This window comes from Abramis brama (genome assembly GCF_963993115.1).
Source record: "Abramis brama genome assembly, chromosome: 4".
In the NCBI taxonomy this organism is placed as follows: domain Eukaryota; kingdom Metazoa; phylum Chordata; class Actinopteri; order Cypriniformes; family Leuciscidae; genus Abramis; species Abramis brama.
In genome coordinates this window covers 27,673,459-27,692,353 of record NC_139966.1, presented here as the reverse complement: position 1 = coordinate 27,692,353, position 18,895 = coordinate 27,673,459, and the positions used below count along the sequence as shown (strand labels likewise).

Below are 18,895 nucleotides of genomic sequence, written 5' to 3'. Positions count from 1 at the left end.
AGGTGCACTTTTGCCTTCACCTCTCATCTAATATTTTCTACTGTCTGGGGCTCCCATCCATGAGGTCAGTCGAGCCTCCGGCTCCAGACCTCCCCTTCTTGCACCAAATCTTATGACAAACTAGTTTGAATCTGCTCATTCTATCGTCCGTGAGTGTACCAGTTGCTTTATACCAGGGCGTTTTTTCTCTCAGTGTGGCGGCGCGGGTATTCGTTCCCCAAAGTATCGAGTATCGATGCAGCGGGAGTTCCCTTTATGAAAGGGAACGTCTCGGGTTACGTATGTAACCCTCGTTCCCTGAGTAGGGAACGAGACGCTGCATCCCTCGGCCACACTTTTCGCGCCCCTGGGAACGACTTGCTTTGACCAATTAGAAGCTAACACTTCCTGGTTCCTCTGACCGTTTTATAGCTTCCGGATCACCGTCACATGCGACGTCACGGGTGACGTAATGACGTTGCACCAATCCAGATTGGAATAGTTGTATAGTAGACTTCAGACGCGTCATGCCGAAGGCATTCCCCAAAGTATCGAGTATCGATGCAGCGTCTCGTTCCCTACTCAGGGAACGAGGGTTACATACGTAACCCGAGACGTTTTCTCCAGAGCGGCTGTATAGATAATTTAACTAAATTAATAACTTTTTTACATCAGAAATAAATCAACACTGAACTTACTTAAGCTGGACAATGACACTATTTTCCTCTAGATCTGCTGTACAGACGAAACAAACTGTTGCATTATTTTCCTGTTATCACTGTAAAACTGCTTTGAAACAATCTGTATTGATCAAAGCGCTAAATAAATAAAGGTGACTTGACTACTGAGACACTGCTGATATATTGAACATGAAGAGTTCAGCTATAATAAAAGATCAGACAGATTCATAATTCCTGATTCTGATGTGTTTTCTCTCCATCAGATTCTCATCAGTTCACTCTGGATCTGAACACAGTGCATAAACGCCTCTGTCTGTCTGAGGGGAACAGAGTGATTACTGGCACTTTCACAGAGCAGCCGTATCCTGATCATCCAGACAGATTTGATGTGCGTCAGGTGTTGTGTAGAAAGAGTGTGTGTGGACGCTGTTACTGGGAGATTGAGTGGAGTGATGGTTTGATTGGTGGTGTGTATATATCAGTGTCATATAAGAGCATCAGCAGGAAGGGATCGGGTAATGAGTGTTGGTTTGGATATAATGATCAGTCCTGGAGTTTGTACTGCTCTTTCTTCAGTTACTCATTCAGACACAATAATATAGAGACTAAACTCCCTGTAAAGCCCATCAGCAGTAGAGTAGGAGTGTATGTGGATCACAGTGCAGGAACTCTGTCCTTCTACAGCGTCTCTGACACAATGAGCCTCATCCACACAGTCCAGACCACATTCACTCAACCGCTCTATCCTGGGTTTACTGTTTATCCTAGATCATCAGTGAAACTGTGTTGATGAATGAGAACAGACTGTAGAGAGATTCTACCCATAATGCTTTGAGCTGCATGATAAATCAGTAACAGTGAGATGTTATAGAGAAGGGGTTGGCAACTTTTTTGTAATGAAGTGGCCATTTTTAAGTTTCTGAGTTAATCACTCTGATTGGATCGCTATCTGTTAAAACTTCAATTTACACTGAACTTCACACCACTGAGTTCACATTAATGAAAGCAAGATATGAGCTTCATTTTATTTATCATCAGACAATTTGAAGATCATAGAAGCGGCATCAGCACTGGAAAGATCATTTAGTGTCACTACTTTTAATGAAGACGACTGTGTGTTGAGCTTCAGCATGTGACGCTGAACTTTCAGTTTCATTTGCTTTTCAGTTTTCACGTCGGCTCGCTGACGAGATGCTCAACTTCTCTCCGCGATGCGTAGCACAGAAACTACTGTAATAGCGCTGTTATATCTGTGTACCGGGAGCTGTTATAACACACTCTCGCATGTTTATTTTTTTACCATTTTTGGAAGAGTAATTTTTTTTTTCATATCCATGAACAGTTTCCACATGCATCATTTTGATGTGTGTGGGATGTTTAATAATGACTCTATATAATTGGTTGATTATCTCTGAGATTTATAGCATTAATTATGTACAGTGGAACAAGCTGTCAGTCAGTAACTTAAATACTTAACTTAAATAAAACAAGCTGTGTTACTATGAGGAATGATTACCTCAAGATGTAGATCTGTATGCAGGTACGAGGAACTTTATCTGAATGAAATACATACACCTCTCTCACTTTTACTCACGTCACGTGCCAGCGATTGTGCCATAGGTCGTTGACTTCTGTTATAGTCTCTTATGTTCTCTTCATTACTGTCCCAGTCATCAGCTGAAGTGCTGTTTGTCCACCAGTGGGCTCTCCATCATAGACTATTGTTACTCTGTCATGGACTATACTACCCATAATCCTCTGCCCTGTTTCATCATCACAAATTGACTTCACTCTGTCATTTATTGCTAGGTTTTAAAAATAAAAAAAATGATTTGTTAAAACTGCATTTCTGGACCCTCAGTTTCCTGCATTTCCCTATTTTCCCTGTTTGTGTTTGTTTTCGGATGGTTTATATGTGTTTTGACCCTTTGTCTGCTGTATTGACTGATTCTGGACTACTGTCAAATAAAGCTGCACTTGGATCTTCACTCTTCGTGTCTCTGTATTGTATAACAATTACATCAATACTACAGCTGAACTTCTGTCAGTGAAATAACACGTCAGAATAAATGTGTTTAATGAATCCTCATATAGACAGTAAGATCAGTGTGTGTTTGTGAGTCATGATGATTTACGGTGTGTATCTGTGCTTTCCTTGCAAGAAGACCAAAAGTCTAACCAAGTCGTTTTCCAAAATATGTGTGAAATGAGAGACTAGCAACACTTTCACAGATATTCCGTATCATAATAAGCAAAGTGTCTCAACTGAAAAAAATACTACGCTCTCAAGCGCCCATAGCTAAGTGTTTTCAGCAGAGCGCCTAGCGTTTTTGTCACGGGGTGACTAAAACCAGAACCTTATTTGTGGAAATTGTGTACGGGGAGCGCTTCCGGCGTAACACGAGGCCGGTTCCGGGAAAACACGGAAGCAGCGAGAAGCAATGAAAGAGAGCTGACGAGCGCGATTGCTGTGCAGCGGGAAAGATCCTGAAGGGGCGATTGGACCATGAGGATATAAAGAGGTTTGTGTTGAGAGGAAGGTGTGCGGTGGGGGAGCGGAGAGCGAGCAGGGAAGACACAGCAGAGTTTTCTGTGGAGATACAGCAGGGAAGTGGCCAGCGGTGGAGAACACTGGACCTAAGGAGATAAGTGACAGTCTTCTTTTACCGAATACGACATGAGGATTCACTATAGTATTATTGGGTGGGAAACTCATTACACTCTGTCTATTTCTTGAAGAGGTTGTAACTCGACTGTGGTTGAAGGCATTATCTTGTGAAAGAAGAGGAGTGTTTTGGAGGTGACGTTGTAGTGCAGAGCTTGTTTATATCTGTAACAGAGTTTCCATCCGCCGAGGTTTTCGTCTGGGCCCACACCCTGCTTTAATGTTTGAGGTTTGTGAATGCAGTGCTGGTTATTTTCATCACGTGTGCAGTTGAGTGTTTTTGCAGTGCATGCACGAGTGGAGGGAAGTTGCAGACTGTGTGGTACCCAAACGAACAGAGCTTCGACGTTACTGAACTCATACTGAATTCATACTAATCCACTCTGTTTACCAGTCTATGCTGAAGTCCCGCTGAGCCAGTGAACCGAGCTACATCTCCGCTGCTGCATCCAGTCCTGTATCCAGGAAGAAAGATCTATGCTGAAGTCCTGCTGAGCCAGTGAACCGAGCTACATCTTCGCTGCTGCATCCAGTCCTGTATCCAGGAAGAAAGAGTGAGCATACTGAATCCATACTAATCCATTCTGTTTACCAGTTTATGCTGAAGTTCCGCTGAGCCAGTGAACCGAGCTACATCTTCGCTGCTGCATCCAGTCCTGTATTCAGGGAGAAAGAGTGAGCATACTGAATCCATACTAATCCATTCTGTTTACCAGTTTATGCTGAAGTCCCGCTGAGCCAGTGAACCGAGCTACATCTTCGCTGCTGCATCCAGTCCTGTATCCAGGAAGAAAGAGTGAGCATACTGGACCCATACTGACCCGCCCTGCTCACCAGTCTATGCTGAAGTTTCGCTGGTCTAGCGACTCGAGTCCAATCTCCACTGCTGTCATCTAGTCTGGATCTGTCGACGCAGGAGGGCCGGTTGGCCTGATCTTTCTCCTTGAGATTGCCTTTTAATTAAATAAATAAACTTGAGATTCCTTTTATTCTGTTGTCCGTTTTCCTTGAGCGGCGGGGTAGCTCCTCAGGGGGGAGATACAGTAGAAGGGAGTGTCGGTTGGCAAGTAGCGCCGCCGCACGCCCGGCCTGTGACATTTTCATCTGGCTAAAAATGCTTTGCTGGACACACAGCCTTATGCTTACAAATTATAGGGGTGTTATAATGCCCTTTTCACAAGATGTAAAATAAGTCTCTGATGTCCCCAGGGTGTGTATGTGAAGTTTTAGCTCAAAATACCCCACAGATATTTTTATATAGCATGTTAAAATTGTCACCTTAGCAAAAATAAAAATATACAGACTTTCACGAGCTCACGAGAAACTTATTGTTTGTTTGTAATGACTTTTTCTTTCCTGCACTCTGAATACTAAAATATAGTTTAAATGTAAAAAGCTGAAAAATAAAAATGGTATAGTTAAAAATAACTATTGTCACATGTGGTATTGTTTTAGGAGACACTTTGACAAGTGGACACTGGAAGGCCAAGTTGTGTGTGAGGAATTCAGCCCAGCTTCCTGTCTGGCCTTGCCATACTGTTCACAGCATATTACATATTCAATATTCAATCAGGAGGAGGCAGTCTGTACCTTGGAGTTCATTCAACGGCAACAACCTAGCCTGCATTTTACACATGTATTCAGTATCAGAACTTGCCTTTTATAGTTATATTATCTGTTGCCTCAACAGATAATATAATATTTTGACACAATGTTTCTCAACTCGAGAAGAGATCAGTTTTAGGGTGAATAAGATTTAGATGTCTCCCTCTTTAGCACTAGCAAGCTAATGAGTTAAATCAGGTGTTTTAATTAGTGGACATACATATGCTCTAATATATGGTCCAATTTCAAAAACATGATTACAAGCCTCAAAAACTTAAAACCAATCTTAATTACAGTACATATTGTCTGTTTCCTGACCCTTTAGGCACTTTGTATGTATTAATCCAGAGAGAGGAAAATTGCCATCTAAAACGACAGGGCAAATGGTGAGAAACAGGTTTCTGTGAACCCACATGTTGTGATGGATTATCAGTGGAATTTCTGAAATGTAAGTAGTACACACACACACTGTGTTTTTTCCTTAATTGTAATTTTTTTATATTTTCTATCTGTCTCTAGCTGTATCTGTCATCCCTCTATCTGTCTCTGACTGTATCATTATGTTTTGTAATATATCTAATATATTGTCCTCTTTGTTCTTTTCAATATTTCTAGCCACTCTTTGCATCCTGTGATGGAACAGCATCTGGAGATGAATTGTTCTCCATTTTTGATCAGAAGTTTGTTGGACTCACTTGGGGTCTTGTTGTTTGGACATGTTTGTCTGGTAATGAAGTGGTGGAAATTCATCCGTGTCTTTGTGTTTTTCAGAACCATTTTATTATGATCATGTTGGTCAATTTGTGGTTTTAAATGTATGTCGTTCGTGTATTTCTTCTTTGTGTGAAGGGCCATGATGGCAATTTTTTATTTATTTCATGCCCTTTTAGAAAAAAATACAATTTTGTAAATAAAAATGAAATCAAAATAATACAAAATACACTGTTTTATTACTTTTTTCATGCAGATTTAGAAGTTATAAAATAAATCAATTTTGACCTGTTTTTCAAGATTAGGATGTTGAATTATTTTTGTTTGTTTTGTGAAGTAATAGGGGAATTAAGTTGTGCATTATACAACACTTTATATATTTAAAAACAATTGTTTAAAGCTTATGGCATAATATGCAGTTGATAAATAATTTACTGCCGTCATTAATATTCAGAAATCAGTAAAATATATTGTATATACTGCATTTTACATACTTCCTCTAGATATAGCACATACAGAGATTCATGTAGCTTACTGTAAAAAAAAAACAATAATTAATACACATAAAAAAACATAACAATAATACTATACACACATGCATGCCCCTTCATGGGAGGAAATGCCCCTGATACACACTCGCATCTAAAATAAAAGTTCGTAAGTATATAATATGTGTGTCACACACACATATTATACATTTACAAACTTTTATTTTAGATGCAATTAATCATGATTAATTGATTTGACAGCACTACATCAAATATGTTCTGACTGCTTGTGATTGTGTGGTGTTGCACAAAGCTTGTTACTGGACCCGATTATAACAATATTAAGAGAGTGAATATGAAAGATATTCAGAATGCGAAATCATTTCCATTTGAATGGGAGAGGTCTGAGTGAACCTGTTCATGTTGCAATAAGACTCTGGTTTTGCAGAAATCACACACTTGACTTTTATGCTTTAGCAGCAACAAATGAACTTATATTTTAGTAGTAAGGAGTATGGAAAGACCCACAGATGGGCACAGACGGATGGCAAAGATCCTGCTGGATGAAAGGTTGATTGGGAAGACTGAAAACTCCTAGTCTGAGGGATGAAAGAAGCCCTGGAACAAAAAGGTGTCCAGTGGATGGGGAGGGACAGAAAGAGAGATGGAGAGAAAGCGCGCTCGAACATTGCAGAAATGACATTAAAAGTGAGTGCTAGGAAATGAAGATGGGTCGAGTTCATCTGTCAGAATATTGAGAGCAGTGCTTCACTCCGACTGTAATGAGATCAGCCACATTCTGAAAGTAAAACTCAAGAATACTTCAAACCACAAACTCCGTCAGCAGAAAGTAGGGAGAAGGAATACTTAGCAAAGCTGCGGCGAACAGAAATTAAGTGCCGTTTATTCTTCCATTAAAACACATTGAAACTGAAAGTAAAACCTGAAAGTAAAAAGAGGGTGTTGCAATTAAAATTGTTCTATACAAGGTTTCCGAATTTAAATCGATTATAATATTTGCTTTCTTTTGTTTAAAGTACATTTTCTAATTCTATGAAGCAAAACATGGGAAGAGAAGACATCTAATCTACTCCAAAGAACAAATCTCAAAACACTCGCTTTTCCAGCACACATGAAATAGATTGAATTTAGTATTGGAAGCAACTCCTTATCAACCAACTTCTGGAGATAACAGACACAGAACAGAAATGTTTTTTAAAAGCACCATCCTTTGCAAAGCACTATGTTTATTACAACATTATTTTTATATTCGATTTAGAAAATGTTTTAAGAAAAATTATTATAATTATACAACTACCGTTCAAACCGTTCAAAGTTGTATAATTATACAACTACCGTCTTTTTGTAATGTTTTTGAAAGAAGTCTCTTATGCTCACCAAGGCTGCATTTATTTGTGAAAACTGTAACAATGTGAAATATTTTTGCAATTTAAAAATATATTAAGATAGAAAACGTTTGTGTATTACATTTACATTTAGTCATTTAGCAGACGCTTTTATCCAAAGCGACTTACAAATTAGGACTAAATTAAGCGAGTTAAACTAAATTAAGGAGAATTAAGTGTATTCCTGTGATGGCAAAGCTGAATTTTCAGCATCATTACGCCAGTCTTCAGGGTCACATGATCCTTCAGAAATCATTCTAATATGCTTATTTGGTGCACAAGATACATTTCTTAAGTTTCTTACATTTCTTAAGCGGAAACGCTATCGCTTAATATTTTTGTGGAAACCAGAATACACTTTTCTTCAGGATTCTTTGATGAATAGAAAGTTCAAAAGCACAGGATTGATTTGAAATAGAAATCTTTACATTGTAAATGTCTTGACTGTAATAAATAAATAATATAATCAAAGAAATAAATGATGTGTCTGTGTGCGCGTGTATTAAGCATGGACAGCCATACTGGGGTTCAAGCGAACTCTCAGGCTTGTTCTGTTTTCAAAATCCTCAGAAATCACAGAACAGAATTAAACAATTATAAAATGTGTAATTAAATCTGATGCAGTTAACACATTAAATTCAACAGAGAGGTGCAGGTGCTTGGTTTTCCTTATTCTAGCTGCCCGTAATAACAAGGCTCACATTCATGATGGAAAACATGTTGATATATTGTTGCAAGAAAACAGCCTTGGGTAGATTAGTGTAACTATTTGCTGTGTTATTTCTTTAACATTCTCATTATTCCATAATCATACATTTTTATGTACTTGATATGTACTCACATTCTGATTCATTCATTTACATATTTTATATTTTACTTTATATTTTTTAATAATTAAATGATTTAAAGTTGTTGTAATAAGCATATAATATCAGAATTTAAATTTCCACTGGTATAAGGACTAGTTTATCTTTGCCAGGTGTCTCTATTATTTTCTAAAGATAGCTGTTAAGAAGTTGCTTCCTTTCCACGGACCCTGTGAAACTGTTTCCTCCACTGGGTGCTCTCATTATAAAGGAAGTAGGAATGCACGGATACAAAAAATATGTCCGATACGATAATTCTATATTTGAAAGCCGATAAATCTAGATCCAAGTTTTGTGTGTAATTTTTGAAAGCCTGATTACAAAAAAAACAAAAGTCTCACCACTAAAATCCATGTCCCAAGCACACAATTATAATAATGTTCTCATTATAATTTTATGTAGCCTATATGACAGACTTGCACTTTCCTTTTTTGAAGTGATTCCAATCATATTTCAAGCAATTCAAAACCATCATGATGAACAGTGCACATCTGAAGTGTCTCAGCTGAAGGAAATAAGACATTATTTATCGGCTTTAATATATCAGGCACATTTTTTTTATTGGGTCAATAACTATAGGATTAAAAATTAACATATATCGGCCGATGCCGATATGGTGGCCGATATATCGTGCATCCCTAAAAGGAATCAACCTCTATTTGCAAATTTGCTAAATTTGGAAAAATGTGGAAAAAAACAACAACAACCAAAAAAAAAGAGTGTAGTACCTCACAGTGAATCCTGTAGTTGCTCTGTAGATTTTTAACATCGTTCATGCTGATTGGCTCAGGCAGAGGACACGAGCCCAGATCAGGTGAAGGGAAGGGGGGAAGGACGTGAGACACATCTGCAAAAACACGCAGTGTTACCAAGAGCGAGAAGTAAGACTTGAAGCTGGTTGTGTATGCATTCAGATGTTTTTGATGTGCTAGTAGGTAAATTCTATTCAATTCTATTAAATGTAGAAAAATGTATAATGTAGAAAAAGCCTGCACTAATTAGTCGTAGCTGATTTTCGATTTCAATTTTGGCTTCCAACGATTATGAAAACATTGAAGGTAAAATGAGAAAATCAAAGTAAAATGTTCATTGCAATCCTTCCAACGCCCTTTCCTTTCTTTCATACACTTTCGTTCCTCCCTAAAAGCCCAAACTTAACATCCAAACCAGACAAATAAGTAAGTGTTGTAAAATGCAGTCTACTGTTGCTAAACCGCGAGACGTGTTTGATATTAAACAGTGTTATTAAAAGCGCATTATAGGGATGGTTCGGAGTAAAATCAACCTAGGGTCCTTTTCACCATAAATATTAAAAAAACATAATTAAAAAATACAGTTATTTACTGTAATCAGAGAATACAGTAAAATTATGTAAATGAAATTACAGAAACATTACTGTAAAAAATACAATAACTGGCTAGCGACCCTGTTGCCAATATTTTACTGTAAAAAAATGTTTTACTTTATTTTACTGTAAGTATTTTCTAACAGTGTAACGTTAGCTACAGTATGCCACTGACAACCCAGCCAACATCACCAAACATACCTGGATGGCGACTAAATTTCGACACGAGAAGAAAGGGGTGGTGACTCGTGACACCATACACTCTAGCCAGCTAGTTTATATACACTCTACTGCAGCCCCCTGGTAGGATGAAACTCAAGGAGTAGACTAACCAACCACATGCAGGCATATTTTCAGTTATGTCAAATTCCAAATGTATGTCATCCAAGGTTCCTGTAAGCAAATCAAACATATGTGAACCTTTCAGGCATCTGAAGGTAATGGAAACAGACCTTCTTTCCAGTGTAGATTCATCAGTCTAGTGTGCTGTTACACCAATGTAAATGTGCTGTCCAACAACCAGTAGTGGGACCTATATAATCTTTTTTTTAACCTTGGCGTCTGATTCCTTGATTCTTAGCTTCACAGTTGGTTTGGACAGCTAAGCAACTTACAGCTAAGTTGCATTGTATGGATTTGATTCTTGAATACTGGAAGTTCAATTCTGGTAAAGGGCTGAAGGCTTTCACAGACAAACTCAATTTCATGCTAGTCAATTGTGGAATGAGCAACCTGCCAGCAGGACACGGACAAGTCTTTAATCTTCATCTGTTTCACAGCTGAATCACACCTCTGTTCTTCACTTCTTTATTTTCAAGACGTATTCACCGTACTGCTTTTATTTCAATGGAGAAAGAATTGTTTAATGGAATTCATGTGTTTTTAATGGGAGAATCTGAAGCATTTTTTTGTTGAATGACACTTTTGTTGAAATAGTACCATAACTTGTTTACAACTTTGAGGGTTCGTACGGGTGCTTGAAATCCTTGAAAATGCTTGAATTTTGATGTTGTGTTTTCAAGGTTTGAAAAGTGCTTACATTTTGAAAAAATGCTTGAAATTGTAACTATTTCTTTCACAACAATTACCTATCTGACTGAATAGTTCGTTTATTAAAGCAGCGCTATGCAGTTTTGGCAATTTCTTCGCTGTTTTCTCGCTTTTTGCTCGCGGGTTTCTCTATAGAGCTCCCCCTACAGCTTCGGAATAGATATTTGACAACACTGTCGTCAAAACTTGTTGGCGACTCGCCCCCCTCCCATCTTCTCCCTCTTGTCATGTGCATTTGTTTTCAAAGAAACCGGTGAACGCATGGAGCCATGTCCACTGAGGTATGTATGATACACAGAAGGCTAGCATATAAATGTTTAGATAGTGAATGTGTGCAGTGCCGTAAAGCAATTTGTTACATCAAGAGACCTGATATCACGCAATACTTCCTGACGCTGAGGCCGCCGGCCCAAAGTTGCAAGGGTGGTTTTTCCACTCACAGGCACTAGGGGGATGCGAGAAGACCACCATTCAACCTGAAAAAAGTCATATAACCATTCCAATGACTCCGAAGCTGTTCAGTTAAGGTAAATTAAGCTAAAAAAAACCCCTGCATAGTTCACCTTTAAATGGAGAAATAAAATGTAGCCCTTCATATACAGAGCGATTTGCGCTATGCTGGCCAGAGCAAAAGTAGACAGAGTTTTCATTTTGATTTCCTTGCTTGTTTGGATGCCCTGTTTTTATTGGCCGCGCGGGTAATCGTCACAGAGCGCAGCGGCAAAAGTTGAACTATTTTTAACTTTGACCGTGGCGTGCGCACAAGCTCGCCAATGCTGCACTCCGCTTTGGTCGACGCAACAACAAAACGTCCTTGCGCGGCGCAAGCCATTGAAATAAATGGGTTTCATAGCACAGCGCATTCAGCGTCCTGTCTGAAAGGGCCATTAGAAACTGAGAGTACTTAGTGTGATAATGTAATGTTAGTATTGCATGTGGTTGAGTACCAACTGTACAATATTGTCGTCAGTATGGCCTACATGAAACACGACTGCCATCTACAGGTTTTAGTATTTCCTGCGTCCAACACCTAATCCCCCTTCTGCAGGATCCCGCAGAATTTCGGAAGTTCTCGCGGCATTCTTCTCTTTGAGACGCGCATTTTTAAAGGCCACATCTGTAGTACCATTGCAGTTGACATTTCTCAAAGGCAAGCTGACACAATAGAACAGCAGACAAGAGAACAGTCTAAAAGTAAAGCCTGGTATAGATTTAGGGCTGGCAGAATTACAGCCTCACGCATGAAAGCTGCTTGTTCCACACCACCTGAAAATCCATCACAAAGCCTCATCAAAAATATCTGTTACCCTCTAAGCACAGCCTTTACAAGTAAAGCAACCACTTGGGGGAGTGATCATGAACAACAGGCACTAACTTGTCGTCAGCAAATGCATTCACACACCAATTTCAGATGTGAGACCAGTGGTTTTGTAATAAATCCAGATCTGTCTCACATAGGCGCTACACCAGATGGGATAGTACATTGCAACTGCTGTGGTGATGGTGTAGTGGAGGTTAAATGTACGTTTTGTGCACATGATAGCATAAGCCTCAAAGAATGTGTTGATGGCAGATTCTGTTTGGAGGAATCTAATGGCAAATTACAGCTCAAATATTCACATGCCTATTATTTTCAGGTCCAGACACAGATGCTTGTATGCAATAAGGAGTTTGCTGATTTTGTTGTATGGTCAGAAAATGATGTACACATAATAATAATAATTTGTTACATTTATATAGCGCTTTTTCTGAGACCTCAAAGCGCTTTACATACAAGGGGGGAATCTCCTCAACCACCACCAATGTGCAGCATCCACTTGGATGATGCGACGGCAGCCATATTGCGCCAGAACGCTCACCACACACAAGCTTATTGGTGGAGAGGAGACAGTGATGAAGCCAATCAGTATATGAGGATGATTAGGAGGCCATGATAGACAGAGGCCAAGGGGCAAATTTGGCCAGGATGCCGGGGTTAAACCCCTACTCTTTATCGAAGGACATCCTGGGATTTTTAATGACCACAGAGAGTCAGGACCTCGGTTTAACGTCTCATCCGAAGGACGGTGCTCTTTTGGCAGTATAGTGTCCTCGTCACTATACTGGGGCATTAGGACCCACACAGACCACAGGGTGAGCGCCCCCTGCTGGCCTCACTAACACCTCTTCCAGCAGCAACCTGGTTTTCTCAGGAGGTCTTCCATCCAGGTACTAACCAGGCTCAGCCCTGCTTAGCTTCAGTGGGCAACCAGTCTTGGGCTACAGGGTGATATGGCATAGAGAGGATAGAACCAGATATTGAACTCTGGGAAGTAATCAAGTCAAAATCTAGGGATCTTTTTTCCAAAGCCCTTCTCCCAGAGCTTGTGGGCAAACTTTTCTCAAGGCCATGTCCATCAGCAATACCGACTGACACAGCTGATGTGACTGAAGTGGATCCCTCTGAAAGCAGAGAAAAAACAATCCCATCAGACATTATCTGTGTGTACAAGCAACCATACAAAGTTCGTGACCGTGTGGTGCGTTGTCACAGTGAGGACTGCCTTCATATATGGTTCCATCTCTCATGTATGAACATGAAACGTATGCCCAATAAGGGAAGCAAATGATACTGTTTGGTGTGTAGAGCTGAAGTGTGATGGTACAGTATGACACATGAAATGAGGATTCTGATGTAACAGGTTTTTATTATAATTTGTATGTGTATTTGTATTTACACAGTTCATTGTATTTTGTCATTCTATACAAAAAATATGAAATTCAGTACCATTTCTAATGACTGCCTTAAATGCAATGCCTAAAATGTAAGATGACTATTAAAATAACTTTTTCTTTTTCCATACTGAACCTGACTTTTGTGATTAAGATTTTAAGGTAACACTATACATGTATTAACAACCCGTTTTACAACCACACACATCTAATCAAAAGGTACAACTGAGGAGCACATGTTGGTAAGGCAACAACACACTGTAGTTATCTTATCGATAACCGCCATCTCAGAGCCTGATGTCACCAGGTAGGAGATGGGTATCTTCTCTGACAGTATCCCATATTTATTGCGCACCAATCCTATCACTCTTTCTACAGTGAGGAAAATAAGTATTTGAACACCCTGCTATTTTGCAAGTTCTCCCACTTGGAAATCATGGAGGGGTCTGAAATTGTCATCGTAGGTGCATGTCCACTGTGAGAGACATAATCTAAAAAAAAAAAAAACAGAAATCACAATATATGATTTTTTAACTATTTATTTGAACACCTGTCTATCAGCTAGAATTCTGACCCTCAAAGACCTGTTAGTCTGCCTTTAAAATGTCCACCTCCACTCCATTTATTATCCTAAATTAGATGCACCTGTTTGAGGTCGTTAGCTGCATAAAGACACCTGTCCACCCCATACAATCAGTAAGAATCCAACTACTAACATGGCCAAGACCAAAGAGCTGTCCAAAGACACTAGAGACAAAATTGTACACCTCCACAAGGCTGGAAAGGGCTACGGGGAAATTGCCAAGCAGCTTGGTGAAAAAAGGTCCACTGTTGGAGCAATCATTAGAAAATGGAAGAAGCTAAACATGACTGTCAATCTCCCTCGGACTGGGGCTCCATGCAAGATCTCACCTTGTGGGGTCTCAATGATCCTAAGAAAGGTGAGAAATCAGCCCAGAACTACACGGGAGGAGCTGGTCAATGACCTGAAAAGAGCTGGGACCACCGTTTCCAAGGTTACTGTTGGTAACACACTAAGACGTCATGGTTTGAAATCATGCATGGCACGGAAGGTTCCCCTGCTTAATTCATCTGTCTGTAAATATCTTGATATTGATTAAACTTGCTCATTTTGTGGTCTTTTTGAAGAAACTGCTGCCCATTTATTTTGTGAATACATTTAGGGTTGATTTAAGTTCTTATATTTAACCCTACTAATGTGACCCACCGTTTTATCCTTTTATCCGATATTATTTGTTTTATTACGAAATCCCAAAATTGTCATCTCTTGAATATGTTGTTAATTTCTTTATTTTATATCCAAACATTTTCATCCACAAGCAAAAGTGGCTAACTGCTTTATGTTTTCCTTTTTTTCTTGTTGAATTTAACTCTCGTTTCATCCCTCAGGCCTAGGCCTATAAATAACTATTTTGTTTTTTTTTCAAGTATTGTAATGAATTATTTAAGAAAATATATATTAAGATATTCAACCTTGTAGGTTCTTTTTTCCTGTTGTTGTATAATATCAAGAAAATGCAATTACCTGCCTCCTTGTTCATTATAGATGCCTTTTTGTTACACATATTTAGCCAATGTATTGGATATAATGCATTGCATTCAATGTTGTTATTTATTTTGTTTGTAAAAGATGGCTTATATTGTTTTGGCATAGATGTACAGTAATTGGTTATGTATGTATATGTGACTGTGCCAACCCATGTTGCGCTAGAGGACTCCAAGAACTTTAAATTAACTCAGCCATCTTAGTTGAGTTTACTGGAGTTCAAGGACATGAAGAGGTGGACCGCTTGCACCTGCCTGGAGAAGGATCTGGGAAACTTTGGAGGAGTACCAACCTAACGCCTGTTGTAAACAACAGAAGTATAAAAGACTGAAGAACTGACTGCCTCTTGGGATACTGATACGCCAGTGCCCCCGACACCTAGAGGCCCAGAGCTGAGGACAAGAAACCCCAAGCAGAAGAGAAGCCCAAAGTTTACTACACCTTTGATTCAAAACGTGATTATTGTATTTTATACTAAAATGATGAAGTTTTATTTGCCTTTATATTTTTGTTTATTATAAAAAGAAAAAGTACCCAATTAAAAGAAATTTAATTGATTACAAAATCTGCCTACTGAGACTTAGATTTATGATGCTGGAAGACTTTTAATGAGAACATACCACAGAGGAGTCTTCTGACCAAATTGTAAGTACCTTTTGAATGCTTATGGTTTAGGTCAGATTTGACTTTCTTTACCTTACCTGAGAATAATAAATAAATAGGTAAAAGGTGTTAAGAGTAAAGTACACACCGTAAAACAATACAAAAGTTTAATATAAGCAATAATAGATGGACCAAAAGGCACTTAACCAGGAAGCCATGATCGACCTGAATCAAGGCTTTCTCCAGGTCCAAAGAAACAAAACCAATGTTAGAATTATGTAACCTAGAAAAAGAAATCAAGTCTTGAATCTATCAGAGGTGTCAAGTAACGAAGTACAAATACTTCGTTACATTACTTAAGTAGAAATTTTGTGTATCTATACTTTACTGGAGTAATTATTTTTCAGACGACTTTTTACTTCTACTCCTTACATTTTCACGCAATTATCTGTACTTTCTACTCCTTACATTTTAAAAATAGCCTCGTTACTCCTATTTCATTTCGGCTTGTTTTCATTCCGGCTTGTCGTCGTTAAAAAAAAATTTGGCCAATTACACAAACGGTTAATAGATCTGAGTCTCGCCTCCTGAACACACATCGCTAAACTGATTGGCTTTGTGTTTTCTTTTCTTTCTAACTTGTGAGAGGCTGTAGTCACATTTGGTTGTGCGAAGCGCCAAAACTCCTCCGAGTCCTAAGGAAACCTAGATGCGGTAAGCGAGGGAGAAATCAACAGTTCTGTGCTCAATACACAGTTTGTTTGTACAGTATAAAAATCATTATGTCTATGGAAAGTCCCCATAAAACATGAAAAAATAACATTGCTTGGTCTGTTGAAGGCTGGTCTTGTTGAAATGAGAGGCCTGTTGATCAAATCATCCCAGTCTCATCAGCTGGACTGAAAGAAGTTTCAGTGCTCTTAGGACACTGAAAACATGGCTCAGAACAATGGTCACAAGTGACACTTGACAGTATTGCTGTGTGTCGTGTCCAACAGGACAAACTAGACAGTATTGATGTGAAACATATGCCAACAGTTAATTTCTGTTAAATGATTAGTTCACTTAGTTAAAAATGAAAATTCTGTCATCATTTACTCACTCTCGAGTTGTTTCAAACCAGTTTCTTTCTTCTGCTGAACACAAAAGAATATATTTTGAAGAATGTCGATAACCAGACAGTTGATGGTAGCTGTTGACTTCCATAGTATTTTTTTTTTCCTACTATGGAAGTCAATGGGGTCCATCCACTGTCTGGTTATCGACATTCTTCAAAATATATTCTTTTGTGTTCATCAGAAGAAAGAAATTCATACAGGATTGAAACAGTTTGAGGGTGAGTATATGATTTTCAGTTTTAGGTGAACTATATCACTTTAATGAAAGATGCAGACATGTGTTTGGCTTCTTCAAAAAGCAAGGAACAAGACAGTATTGCACTATTGCATTGCACTATGAGCGGAGTAAAGTTAAGTCTCTGTTAAACTGCCACCATGTCTTTATTAGTTATTTGTAACATTACAGAATTAATTAATTTACGTATTGTTAAGGTCAATATAGACTAAAAACCTTAATACATTATCCTATTAATTTCCTGATTCCTCTGCTTATTTAGCTTATTTATTTAGAAAATTAATTTTCTATGGGCATATATACGGCTGAAACAGGTAGCCTAGTGCATCATCCCAAATTTTTCAACATCAACATTTTAATATAATTATATAATTTCAAATATGGCCTTTAGAAAAATTTGTTTTTTTGAGGAGCTGGGGTAGTGCACTATATAGGGCCCTGTGGTGCGGCCTAAGCTTTTGTCCTTAATGGCATTTTTTTCCTTACATTACTTTTACTTTTATACTTTAAGTAGTTTTGAAACCAGTACTTTTATACTTTTACTTGAGTAAAAAGCTCGAGTTGATACTTCAACTTCTACAGAAGTCTTTTTAAACCCTAGTATCTATACTTCTACTTGAGTAATGAATGTGAATACTTTTGACACCTCTGGAATCTATCAAAATTAGTCCTTCCTGGAATGCAGTATGACTGATCTGGATGAATCAATGAAGAAATGTAGAGTTGTTAGTAACTCTGTTAGTTAAAGACTTCGAAAGTATCTTATAGTCAATTCCGAGTAAAGAGACGCCAGCATCTAATGTCTTCAAGATCACCCTTTTTTAGGTAATAGGGTGACCACAGCTCTTCGTAGACTCAGTGGAAGTGTACCTCTTTTAAAACTCTCCATGAAAACAGAAAACAAATCCTTTCCAATGACTGGTCTATAGTTTATTAAGCTTAGATTTCTCCCCTTCCGAAAGCTGAGGTAGATTCTGAAAGAGAGGTTCAGCCATCTCCTCATCACAGGGTTCAGCTCTATAAAGATCTTCATAAAAAGATGCGTGAGAAATAATCTCATGACCATCAGTAACTTTCCTCCCCTCTGGAAGTCTCAAACAGCCTAAAATCTTCTTATCCACAGTTCTTCTCCAGGTTCAAAAAGAAAGATGTAGGAGCATCCATGCTATTGAAGGATGAAAATATTGCACAAATAAACGTCTCCTGGGCTCTTTCCTCCAGTAAATTACACGAAAGAAATGTATTGTGTTTCAAGGACTCCCCTTCAAAATTAAGTAGAAGTATTTCTTTTTCAAGTTGTGCCATCTTCTTATCCAAAAAACTTTTATTGTAAGCAGAGTAACTCTGGCAAAACAATTTAATTTGAGTTTTGCCGATGTCCCACCAGTGGATCTCCCAGAAATGAGAGAAAGAGTGCACAAAATGTGATCTAATAATAACCTGTTATTAAACTTCCAAAAAAAAATACCTTGAATGTGTTATCTTCAGTATTGACATCAATAGATGGAAAATGTTGATCAGACAAAGCAGTAGGAAATATACAGCTATTATATAAATTACCTTTTGCTTTTAGGTACGTACATCTTGTCTAACCTAGCCCTGGATACCATATTGTAGTTTATTTTCACACAGGTATATTGTCTGACCTGAGGAAATGATTATCTCCAAACATCTACAAGATTGAGGTAAACAATTAAATACAGAAGCACGTTGGCAGATTGACTATGGGACTCTTCATGATTTCTGTCCAAAGTATGACTTAAAGTACAGTCATAATCCCCGGCCAGAACAATGGTCCTATTGAGAAACATCACTTAGAGCAATTTTAAGTTTAAAAAAAAAAAAAAAAAAAATTACAAAGAATA

General features: G+C 38.3%; 1 protein-coding gene across 2 annotated transcripts in view; it reads left to right on the top strand.

Annotated features, from left to right (window-relative positions):
- LOC311080544 (tripartite motif-containing protein 16-like) overlaps positions 1–18,895 on the top strand; it is a 58,283-nt gene that overhangs the window by 14,151 nt on the left and 25,237 nt on the right. Inside the window, exon 6 of one of the 2 annotated variants that reach the window (XM_084110535.1) lies at positions 923–2,647. The exons of the other annotated variant lie outside the window; for it this stretch is intronic. Coding sequence (XP_083966661.1) covers positions 923–1,449 — 527 coding nt within the window. The 3' untranslated portion in view covers positions 1,450–2,647. Of the gene's footprint in view, positions 1–922; positions 2,648–18,895 lie in introns of those variants that run through there. 2 annotated transcript variants of the gene reach the window in all.